At 37.0% G+C, this 12,158-nt stretch overlaps 1 protein-coding gene across 2 annotated transcripts in view; it reads right to left on the reverse strand.

Annotated features, from left to right (window-relative positions):
* The window catches only part of LOC122800784 (collagen alpha-3(IV) chain-like), a 1,680,215-nt gene that overhangs the window by 801,685 nt on the left and 866,372 nt on the right, over nt 1–12,158 (reverse strand). For both annotated transcript variants that reach the window (XM_044070045.1, XM_044070046.1), the window contains exon 26: nt 8,663–8,831. In XM_044070045.1, the coding sequence (XP_043925980.1) occupies nt 8,663–8,831 (169 nt within the window). The remainder of the gene's footprint in view (nt 1–8,662; nt 8,832–12,158) is intronic.

Genomic DNA, 12,158 nt, shown 5'->3' on the forward strand with positions numbered 1-12,158 from the left:
TTCTTTTGGCTGTTCAGTCTCCATGTTTTGGGACTAGCTCTAGCGGTTCCTGACATATCAGATTGTTACCACAGATTATTATATTCTTAGTGGAATTAAATTTGTTGAAAAAGGCAAAAAACAGAGATTAGTTTATGGGGTAAGAAAAATTGTGTGGGACTTTGGGTTAGGATGACATGCTAGGATTGCAGTACTATTAAAACAAGAACAAATGGTCATATTAAATCATGTGAGAGTGAAGGTTGGTAGAATATCAGTAGTGGAGATAAGGAATAATGGGAAACTGTTGTATGTTATAATAGTGTATGCTTATACTGATAGAAAAGTGAGACAATAGTTATTAGAGATCAGAAATGCATATGAAGCAGGGCCACCTCACAGCAAGTGGTTCTCCGGTTCGATTCTCGGCTGGGGTGCCTTCTGTGCGGAGTCTGCATGCCCTCCCTGTGGTCTTGTGGGTTTCGTCTGGGTGGGCGGGTTTCCTCCCACATCCCAAAGACATGCTGTAGGTGAATTGGACACTCTAAATTGGCCATAGGCATGAGTGCATGCATGTGCATGCCTTCTGTGGAAGGTGGGGCACCGGGCTGGCAACTCGACACTGCAAAACTCCACTGCCAGTCATGACGAGACAGGTGATCTGCTGTGACAACCCCTAACCAGGAAAAGCCGAAAGAAGAAGAAGAAGAAATGCAAATGAAGCACTTAATATGGACATAATCATGAGTGAAGATTTTACCTGCAATGTAAAAAATCAGAAGAGATAAATAACAAAAGTTAAGATAAGTACTCATGACGGGGCAAATGAAAACAGGCATGGAAAGATGGTTTACGTACATAAGGACATGTGTAAAAACAGAAATAGATAATATTATGTTTTCTGATATGTTAAAGGAAATTAAAGAATGGACCATTTTGCAGAATGTTCAGAATATGAGGGAATGGGTCTACTTTAATTAAACTAAAGCGGAATCCGTCGAATCCAAATCCGTCGACACATAAACAGTGAAACGTGGAAACGTTGAATGCACTAAATAGCGAAATCGGAAATGTCGAATTGTCATAGTTGGCCCATCTGCGGTATAGCTCCGTAAGGTAAGTGTGCGATAGTTACGGACCTTAGGGTTAGGGTGCGGGTTAAGGTAAGTGCATAGATAGGTGATGTATGTAATGTTTAGTGTAGGGTTTTGTTAAGTGAATGTGTGTGGAATATTTACTTTGTGTGGATATAGTTCTGTAGGGTAAGTGTGCGGTAGTTATGGACCTTAGGGTTAGGGAGGGGTTAAGGGTAGTGCATAGATAGTTGTGTATGTGGGGTTTAGTGTAGGATTACAAGTGGGCTTTTGGTGCTTTAATTTAGGGTTAGTAGTAGGGTTTTGGTTAGTGTATGTATGTGTTTTATGTTGTTGTGTTTGTGTAGGTAGTAGGTTACGGGTGGTGAGGTTGGCCGACTATTGTGGTTTCTATGTTTAAATTTTGCAGTTTTGGTGTTCGACGTTATCGCATTTCGCTGTTTATGTGTCATCGGATTCATATTTGACGGATTCCGCTTTCGTTTAATTAAAGTAGACCCGAGGGAATTAGGGCAAAAGCAGGAAAGAATGAAAATATGATCAAGGAAGGGAAAGGTGGTGAAGAAGTTCAAAGGCATAAATGTACAGTAAATGAACAAAATGGTGGACGAATATAAACAGAAAATAAAACGAGGGTATTTAGAAAAAGATAGAATTCCATGGGGAAGAAAAACAAAAGATACAGAAGAAAGACTGAGGAGAAGTTAGATTTTCTTGAAATAGGTAATGAAAACTATTTAAATCAGAAAAGGGGTTACATGAACAGTATAAGAGATAACTCAGGAGTTATTGAGAAGACAGCAATATCTGGTACAAGGCACAAAAGAAGAAGTGTTGCCTTTCCTAGAGCAGAAAGTAAAATGAGAAAATATGATGATGGACAACACAGTTAACACAGGTCTTTAACATAAATATACTGCAGAGGACAGAACAAGAAGTAATTATATTTATAGCTGAAAAATATGAGGAAAAAGGCATGGTGAGAAAGGAGAATGGCAGATCATGGCATTAACACAGAAATAAGGAATTTTAAAGGAAAGTTACAGTGGAAGAATCGAAAGAAATGATAAGAAAGTTAATGCAAATTCAGCACTGAAGATACAGATTTCAAATTTCATACGGGAATGGAAGAAAGGCAGAAGAATATATTAGTAGAAATATTAAATGAATGGAAAGAAATAGGTTTTACTAATGAAATGTGTTGTGAAGGTGTAACAAAACTGATCTAGGAAAAAGGAAGGGAAGAATAATTAAATACTTGGTGACTAATTATGTTAATGAATACAGATTATAACATTTGATGAGGATAATATAGGCAAGGCAAAAGAAAAGAGTGTGGATTTAAAGAGTACATGGACTAAAAGATAGGCAAGTACAGAGATGCTGATGATTGTTAAAGAAGTGGTTTATAATCTTAAGGAAAATGAAGAAGAAACAAGGGTTATAGGTTGTGACAGAGAGAGGGCATTTGGCAATATTCAAATTGAACAATTGTGGAGCATATTAAAAACCTATGATGCAAATAAAGAGATTATGAGAATAGTTTATAAATGGCTGAAAAATGAGTGAGACAGGGACCCGTAAGTCTCACTAGTCTTATATGTAAAGCCATGGAAAGAATTATCATGGAGATGATCAACAGAGATATAGTAAACCTCCAGACACTGGACCCAACCCAGTTTAGTTCCATCAAGAGTACAGCATGCCTACTCAGCCTGGTGAACTTCTTTGAGAAGGTCACCAAAGTAATGGATGAGGGCAAACTTGTTCACACTGCCTACCTTGACCTGGCTAATGCATTTGACAAAATGCCCCATTTGGGCATTGTTGACAAACTCAGGAGGTTAGGTACAAACCAGTATGTTACCTGATGGATAGCCAACTGGCTCACAGACAGGACCCAGGCAGTTAAAATTGTGGAGTCCACCTCTACAAAAAGGCCAGTCACAAGTGGAGTCCCCAAGGGATCAGTCCTTGGGTCGTTCCTTTTTGAAATTTACATCTCATAAGTCAAGGCCAATGTCAGTGTTCTCTGGCTGACTACATTTGCAGATGATTGCAAATTAGGAGTGCCAGTGAATCTCGCACTGGCACAAATTTTCTCCTGGAGGGGATGACACAGACAAACAACTGGTGTCAGAGCCATGGACTAAAACTAAATAACAAGAAATGCATAATTGTTTCCTTTGGTAAGTCATCCTGATCCATCCCTGGTAACTATCATATTGACAACACACCCCTTAGAGTTGACCCAGTAGTCAAGGGCTTAGGGACACACATAGATAGTAATCTAGCCCTTGATCACCACGTGTCTACAGTGGTGAGGAAATCATTCTATGTTGCACAACTTATATACAAAGGTATGGCATCTAAGTCCAAGGAAGTCATTGTTCCACTGTATTCAGCATTCATCAGACCTATCATTGAGTACAATGCCCCCTTTGGTATGTGCCTAACCAGGCATATCCAACAACTGGAATGTTCACAGAAGTTCGTCACTAAAAGAATACAGGGCATAAGTAATATGTCCTATGCAGACCACCTCAAGGCCTTATCCCTGTATTCTGTCTCCTCCAGGCTTTTGAGAGAAGATCTATGCCTGGCATACAGGGCATTGTCAGACCCCACTCTGATGGACCTCCTGCATATCCACAAAACAAACAGCACCAGAATTACCTGTTCTAAAGACTTAAACTTTGCTTGTGAAATAAATAGGACCTGCTGGAGAGGTAGGTATGTATCTCAGAGACTGCCCCGTCTATGGAACAGGCTCCCATTCCATGTGAAGCAGAGTTCCTCCCCAATTCAAGTGCAACCTGGACAACTGGATGGGAAACCAGAAATGTATCCCTGGTTTGGCACCAGTGTCTCTAATGGTCACAGGTATCCTGTAAATGGATCATCTCCCAGGCCCATGCTTACACTTATCAAGGGTATCAGAACTTGTCAAAGATTTGGGATGCATGACTAGGCTTAAAAAGGCCCTTGTGGTCGTTAGCCTAGTAAACAGCTATGAACCTATGAACCTATGTTGCATTAAGTAGTTTAAAACTTGTATGAATGACGAATACAGTGATAGGAAAAATAAAGAAGGGCTTAGAAGGAGGTGTATATAAATGTAGGGAGGAGAAAAAGATACAGCTGGTGAAGTCAAATGATGATATAGTAATAATACTCAGAAATGTATATGGGCTGTAGAAGTTATCAAAATTGAAAAGGAACTAAAGTGTGTAGGGCTAAATATTAAAAAGGGAACAATAATACGTCAATAGAAGAAAACTCAAAATACTAAGAATCGTGTTTTGAGACTTTGAAAGAATATAGAGACAATGGATATAAACATTAAAGAAAGTGTAGGATATGTGTAAATGAAGGAAAGGGCTTACCTTAAGTTTCAGAAAGGCATATCTAATAAATGCAATAGTACTGGGAAAACTGAGTGATTTAAGATCAGTAATAGCTTTTGCAAGTGAACTGGAAAAAGAACCAGCCTAAATTATTTTCTGTATTTTTGGGGATCTAAACAAAATCCCATTAAATGAACTGTTATATTTAATATATTTATTAAAGTGGAAAAAGGATGATTTAATATGAAGGACCCCTTAGAATATTTAGCATCATTATGTTCATAATGGATTCTGAAAGTAGTAAAATATGATAAAGGGAAGATATTAAATACACGTTTTGAGTATAAAATACTCAGGGTGTTGGGGAGAGTGAAGAGATTTGAAAATGAAAAGTAATAAAGAGAAAAGTGAAGTGTTAGAAGAGAAAAGAAAAATACAGGCTCAAAAATATGTGTGGTATAAATATAAATAGAACAGAAGAGAAAGGTGTGGTATGAAAAACAAAATGCTTTTAAATAGATCCATGGGAAATACTACAGGAAATTAAAAATGAGCTATAAAGGAACGGAGGACAATAGATACAAAAAAATCAGAAGATGGGCAGATTTCATGTGGAGGTTAATGTTAAAAATGGGTCTGAATGGAGAGATAATATATAAAGTGATGAATGAAAGAAATTGCATAAAGTATGATGTAAGTGAAACATTGGAGTCTATTTTTATGGAATGCCTAGAGTCAAAAAGTTATGTGAAATGATAAAAAAGATGAATGTTGTCAAAAGCTGAGTGAAATAACAATAGGAAGTATTGTAGACAGACATTATGAAGGGCATATAAACATGTGCAAGATAAAAAAAATAGATAACATTTGTATGGCTGTAGTTCTTCACATATGGCAAGCAAGAAAAAAGGAAGTATTGTTCAACAGAAAGTGGGATATGATAGAAATCATTGATAACATAAAGCTTTGTTTATAGCAAGAAAATAGGGGTGAAGTTAAAGAAGTAATTTCATAGTAAAAGCATATGTGAATACTAAGCATATTTTATTTGGGTCTATATTAGAAGTCCGAATGCACAGGTGTCCGAACCCCGTAATATCGAACTGGGAAGTTCGAAATGTCAAAATAGTGAAGCTGCAGAACACTGAATTTTTCCCAGGGAAAACATTCGGTGGGCCATTTCCGTGGCTTTGCTATTTCTTCCACTGTGGTGTGATCTCAGAATTGGTATATTTAAGTAGGGGGGTGTGGGAGCCACAGCCCCCCACATTGGGGGTGTGGGGGAGAAGCCCCCCACATCAGGAATGCTTTATAGTGTACATGTGTTTTTTGGGTTTGTACCGGAACAGTGATTTTTTTCCCTGGGAAAAAAAAATCGCTGTTTTGAGTGTTCGAAGTTATTGCATTTCGAACTTCCGGGTTCGACATTTACGTAGCTGAAGTTATTGCAGTTCGGCTATGTGATACAGACCCCTTTATTTTGATCATAATTTGTGTTTATATTTATTTTTGTCATTTGCTTTCTTATTTTAAAATTTTGTACTATAAATGAAAGTTTTTATATTGCAGATATGTTTTTAAGGTACGTTTTAATAAAGTACCCCTACTCTTTTTTTTTTTTAATTACAGCCATGGGATCTTTTACATCCAGCTGAATTACCACCAACTCAAGTAGATGGCACCCTGGTTTAACATCTCCTCTGAAGGATAGCACATTTAGGAATGCAACAGCTCCTACTGCTGCATTGCATTGTTAGCAAAACAATCACCCTACGTGGGAACAGAACCCCCAGCTTCTGCTACTCTAGCACCAAAGGCAGAGGTGGTACCTGTTAAGCCACTGAAAATGAGCATGAATTAATGATAAGGGACTGGAATGCAAAACTGAAGGCAGAGGCGGTAAAACTGAATACAGACTAGACAGTTATCAGGGCAGAAAATGAGGAATCAGAAAAAGCTGAAAACTGAGACAGAAGGGGGAATACAGGAGAAGGTTAACAGGTTTGAGTATTTAGGAGAGGTGGTTGAAAACAAAGGATGTCTAACTAAGGAGGTCAAAGTTAGCATCAAGGGTGCTGCAGCCAACTGAAGAGTGTCAGGGGCAGTGTGTGACAGATAACAGCAAAAGAAGGTGAAAAGTAAGGCGTACAAAACAGTTATGCAACCATTGCTTCTGTACAGCATGGAAACCTAAGGCAGGATTGTTGAGGCGGAGGAGATAAAGATGAAGTAGGATATAGACTGTGGCATAGTTGAAGAAATGGTGACATCAGCACAGAAGAAGAGGAGGTAGTCCCAGTTGCAGAGAAGGTTAAAGAGAACAGATATGATGGTTGAGTTACATGAGTAGGAAAGCATAAGATGATTTTAAGAGGAAAATTTGGCAGAGACCGAAAGAAGCCAAAGGAAATGAGTGCATCCAGCCAAGAGATGGATTAGCGGTTGGTCATGATGGCTAAACAAGGTAGGAGAGTGGTACTGAATAGAGAGAGGGGGTAACAGCTGAAGCAACATCCTGATCCCCTGTATAAATAGAAAAGGGGGGGGGTTGATGATAATGAGGATGATACATACACGCCCACACACATCTGTATATATGTGTGTCTGTTTGTATAAATATATATATATATATATATATATATATATATATATATATATATATATATATATATATATACTGTATATGTTTAATTAATCTCCAACTAATCTACAAAATGATGTAATGTCAAAGATGCATCTCATCTAACCCTACCCTAAAATATATAAAGATCTAGAAACCTGCAAACTTATTTAAAACAAAACTAACAAGCACTGACTAAGGGGTTTAGTCCTCCCCAACCCCCACCCATGACTTACTTACAAATCAATAAAAAAAATAACATCAGTGATCATAAATTTATAAGCTTTCTTAATATCAGTGCTGTGCATGGATGCATGTACTGTAGGCTAGGATTAGATTAACCGTGTAGAAAAAAATGAGTGTTAGATAAAATAAATTGTACACATATATGTGTACTCTGGTTTGGTCCTTAACAGCCCAGGCCAGTAATTCAGGTCATCTAGGTTATAGTCAGGACTTAATTCCTCTTTATCAAGGAGCAGACATTGTCAATCACAAATTTCACAAAAGGCAGTTTGTCAGCTGTAGCTGGCAGCACTAATATAATAATATGTAACAGGGATGACTGCGTGGGCAGAGGGCCTTTGCAGGAATCCTAACATTATTGTCCCACTTTATCAAAAATGTGTATAGTCCCTGTGGAGTTCTTGGTACAGTCCTGGAAGCTGTTCAGGAAGCAGTACATCCAGAGGGTTGAGAATGTGTTGAAAAATACTTCAGAGTTGAATGAGGGTCAATGGAATTCTGAATTATTAAAAAAAAAAAAAAAAAATCTGAGAGCACTAGAAATCCCCTACCTTAAGGATTGGAAAAAAACGAAGACATGCTACTGACACCCAGCAGAACCATATGGTCAGTTAAATAGATAAAAATTAAGAGAAGGAAACTGGAGACAGACAAAATCATAGTTACCAAATGATTTTAATACTGCTTTCTTAAGGGGTAGTGGTGTCCTGAAATGGATGGTGGCATGTGAATCAATTGAGGGATTCTAGGGAGGATAAAATGAGGAAAAGACGGGAAGGGCTAGTGTGAAAGGCAGCTGCCATCATTATCTGTGATACACAGGAAGACTAATTGCCCTGGGGCATTCTTCTGGTAGTATGTTTACTTGTCATAAGAAACTTTCAGTGAAACTCTCTTTAACTTCCTTAATATTTGGTATAATTAGGTGTCTAGCATTATTATTTAGAAATTACAGATTTTTCTTTTTATTTTTGCATTTGCACTTGTGGTATCTAGCATGCTATTTCATAAACAAAAAAATAATTTTCAGTTTAACACAAACATGTCTTTTTACTAGCACAATTTATCCATTTTCACATTTTGTGATTTTTGTTACTAAAAATTCTTTTTTTCCCATAGTGCTCAAGTGAATTGCTGTACAAAAATTCATTCACAATATTTTTAATATATTTAACAGATGAAAGCAATTATGTAAGTAGTTAACAAAAATTCATTATAGGAAGAAAATAAATCAGACTGAAAAAGTATATTTAAAATACTGTAAAACACCTTTATATGCTCTGAATATACCAATATACATCGTATTTGTTTAAATAATGTAACTTGGTATTACAGTAGAGATACACTAGGAAATTAGAATATATCTGCATACAGACCAGGTGATCCAGCTATTCCATTTACTCCATGCACTCCTTTATTTCCTTTGGGACCAGGAAAACCTTCTGGGCCATGACCTGGTGATCCTGGAAGACCCACTGGTCCAGGAGGACCAGCGATTCCTTTAGTTCCAGTTGAACCTTGATCTCCTTTGGGTCCTGAATTTGCCTGAAATATGAGGAGTCACTTTGTGAATATAAATTAGATTTTAATTATCCTTATTTACTGAAGACACAAAACTGCTTAAGCTAGAATCATACGCAGTAAATTTTAGCAGACTGCTGTTATTAGTGTTGCTTATTGAAACATTCAGATGTAATATATTTCTGTACAGTTAGACAAATACTAATATATATATATATATATATATATATATATATATATATATTTAAAATATGGTTATAGAAGCTCCAGCAGTGGAGTCAGTCCTTTTCACTGTCTTTATGTCAGCTAGCAGAAGACATTGAAAAAAAAAGTATTTTTGCTGATGACACAGTGTTATACAAAAGGACTGATACAAAAGACAGCATAGGTAGACAAGAAGAGACTTAGAAGACATATCTGAAATATGTCAGCTTGCACTCAAAAAAAACAATGCATCACTTGACTAGAAAACATGATACAGAATATACCATCGTGGAGAAGTGGTATTAGCAATGAATGCAAAAGTCTAAGATGCAGTCATATTAGTTACTGTAAAGGTAATCAAACAGTGTGAGAAAGCAGCGAAGAAGAAGGGGCAGAATAGAAATGAATGAAGAAGCATCGCCAATAGAAAAATGAGAAGTTGCTGTCTCACATTATAGGCAAGTGATAATATCCCATCTAGGGTAGATCTATGGAAACCTCAAAAGTGCTGTAATACAGGATAGACAGAAACAGATACATGTCCTATATCAGAAACCATATAAGGAGAGATTTAAACAAGCTTATTATGCAAATTGTTGATGTAAAGAGGCAGATGTAAACAGAACAGAAGTAGTCAGGTATCTAAATGAATTTCATAGTCTTAAGTACACAACTGTATTAAAAAATGCATGACTAAGCAGGACAAATCTCAGGATGCCAGCTAGATGTCTAAGTGAAGAAGCAATGATTCATCATTTTATGGAGGTGTAAAGGAGGAATGAAGTAGCTTTCATAAAGAGTTAGATTGATCAAAACTATATAAATTCAAGAAAGCATGGTACAGAAATAAGGCCTTGCTTATAGGGTCTGTGGTAGAGTTGGTAAAGATCAGTTGGTATTTAAGTATAGCCAGTAACTTATCTAATAGAAACAAAAGACAGCATGCCTGGAACAATATATGGTCATTATCTGGTGTCAAATAGATGTTTTAAAGATCATGTATAACTAATAGCATCACATGATCCTGATTTGTCCATGCTACCTCTCTTGTACATCAATTTGTGGCAAGCAACCATAAGATAAGGTAACTAATAATTAAGAATTATGCATTTTATTTTGGATAACACTATGGCACCAAAGGATGAGGACCATGATGGTAACCCAGATGACCCATAATTAGGTAACAGAATGATCATGGGAAGCCCTGGCCAGGGAAAGTGAGACTAAGAGACCAATGTCAACTTATCTATCCTTGCAGGAATGAAGAAAGACCCGCTGCCTTCATGGGCATCCAGGGGGTGCTGGGCATCACAGCAAAGTTTTACAGGCAGTATTTGGGGTAGCATATACACAAGCCTGCCAAGTAGTATACATGTTGTATGAAGACTGGGGAATTTGCAGGATTGTGCATGCTCAGGAGGCTTCACTTCAGGTCTCATACTTAGCAGCTGTAGATAGCAAGGGTTGGCCCTTAAGTGCAGATGGTCTCAGTCTGGTGGATAAAACCAGACTCTTAGGTCTCTGGGATGAAGATACCCTCAGACTTATTACACAGAAGGTATTAAGAGGGGCATGATGGACAGCACTGGTAAAGGCTAAACTCCTTTCTTTACTGCCTGAATGATAGCCTTTCTGGCTGACTGCAATAGAACTGACAGACAGTAAGCATGATGGGGAAAAAAGCAGATAAAATATGGTTCACTTTCATCATTCTTAAATTCATGCTCAGCCTTGAAATTAATGTACTGATTTTACATTTACTTCAATGTGAACTCAAATGTCACTAACTATGAATTTCATTTTTTTAAAAAGAATTTTATTTATCATACCATAATCCAACCAATTTCAGGTTTATACATAAACAGTAAAGGCTACAGCCGGGACTGCACCACTTACTCTACTTAAATTTATAGGATTTTACAATGCTAGTAAATGAGCTATGACCAACTATACACACAGGGAGGTATCAGAGTCCATCTTTTAATCTTTTAGATTTTTCTTCCATGGTTAAATTTATAGTTGGTCATAGTATTTGTATTAGGCACTGCATTAGAGGCAAAGCTCCTGTATATCAATACAGAAATGCATTCCATTGTGTCTGCTTGTTTACATTTAACTTTCCCAACCTTCCTTTTTTTAGACTTAATTGTAAGTTTTAATTTCTCCAAGTCTTTTGTGTTTCTAATACCATGACGGGAATAGACCCCGTTCCTAAGTCAAAGTATGAAGTTCTTGAAAATAGTATTGTTTCAGTCTTTGAGGTTAACCAAAAGTTCTCTTCACAGCACAAGCAATGTGCCCAGAACTAAATCCTGTAATTTATACAGTTACATGTATCAGTAGAATATCTAAATACGAATGTAAATTCTTTTTTATAAGACCTGTTAATCCTACTACTGTTGGAACTGCCTGGGTATCCTTCTTCCACATTGTCCTCCTTTCTGCCTGCAAATCCTGGTATTTTATGACTTTGTGTCTCTGCATGTAAGACACTGCAATCACTGAGTGCAGCAATTTCAATAATCAATGCTACTTTTTTCTCCTTTTCATAGACTACTACATCTGGTTTTGTCACATCTATTTTTTTAAATGTTGGTTATGGGTGATTCCATGTGATATGTACTTCATCATTCTCTATAATGTTTTGTGGCTAACATTTCCAATGCTTCTCAACTACTTCAGTATTGTAATGTTTGTACAATTCTTAATACAACATTCTTTCACATTATTGTGTGTTTCAATATACAGACCCTCTGCCATCAGTGTGTCACAACCAGTAATATGATGTGCGACTGTTCCTAGTTCTGTTTTACAGAACCTGCATATGTCTGTTTCTCCCACATGTTCAAAGGACTTTGTAAACCAAAAGGTATGTAGTCAACTATCCTGGGCTGCCAAAAATCAGCCTTTCGTCATTTGGTTTAAATTCACTTCTCCTTATCCAATCCCGCATCACATTCTGATCAAAATGAGGTTGTTATAGGAGGTTTCTGTACTTGCAACTATATTTATGCCTTTTCCACATTTCTTGACTTCTCATCTGATCATTCTCCTTATATAATTTTTGTTTTGTTTTTTGGCACATTCAGTTGTTACCTGATTTTTGTTTACTTGTGGTTTGATTTCCATTCCCACTTGGTACCAATA

This window comes from Protopterus annectens, chromosome 4.part1 (genome assembly GCF_019279795.1).
Source record: "Protopterus annectens isolate FY-2018-M chromosome 4.part1, PAN1.0, whole genome shotgun sequence".
In the NCBI taxonomy this organism is placed as follows: Eukaryota; Metazoa; Chordata; order Ceratodontiformes; family Protopteridae; genus Protopterus; species Protopterus annectens.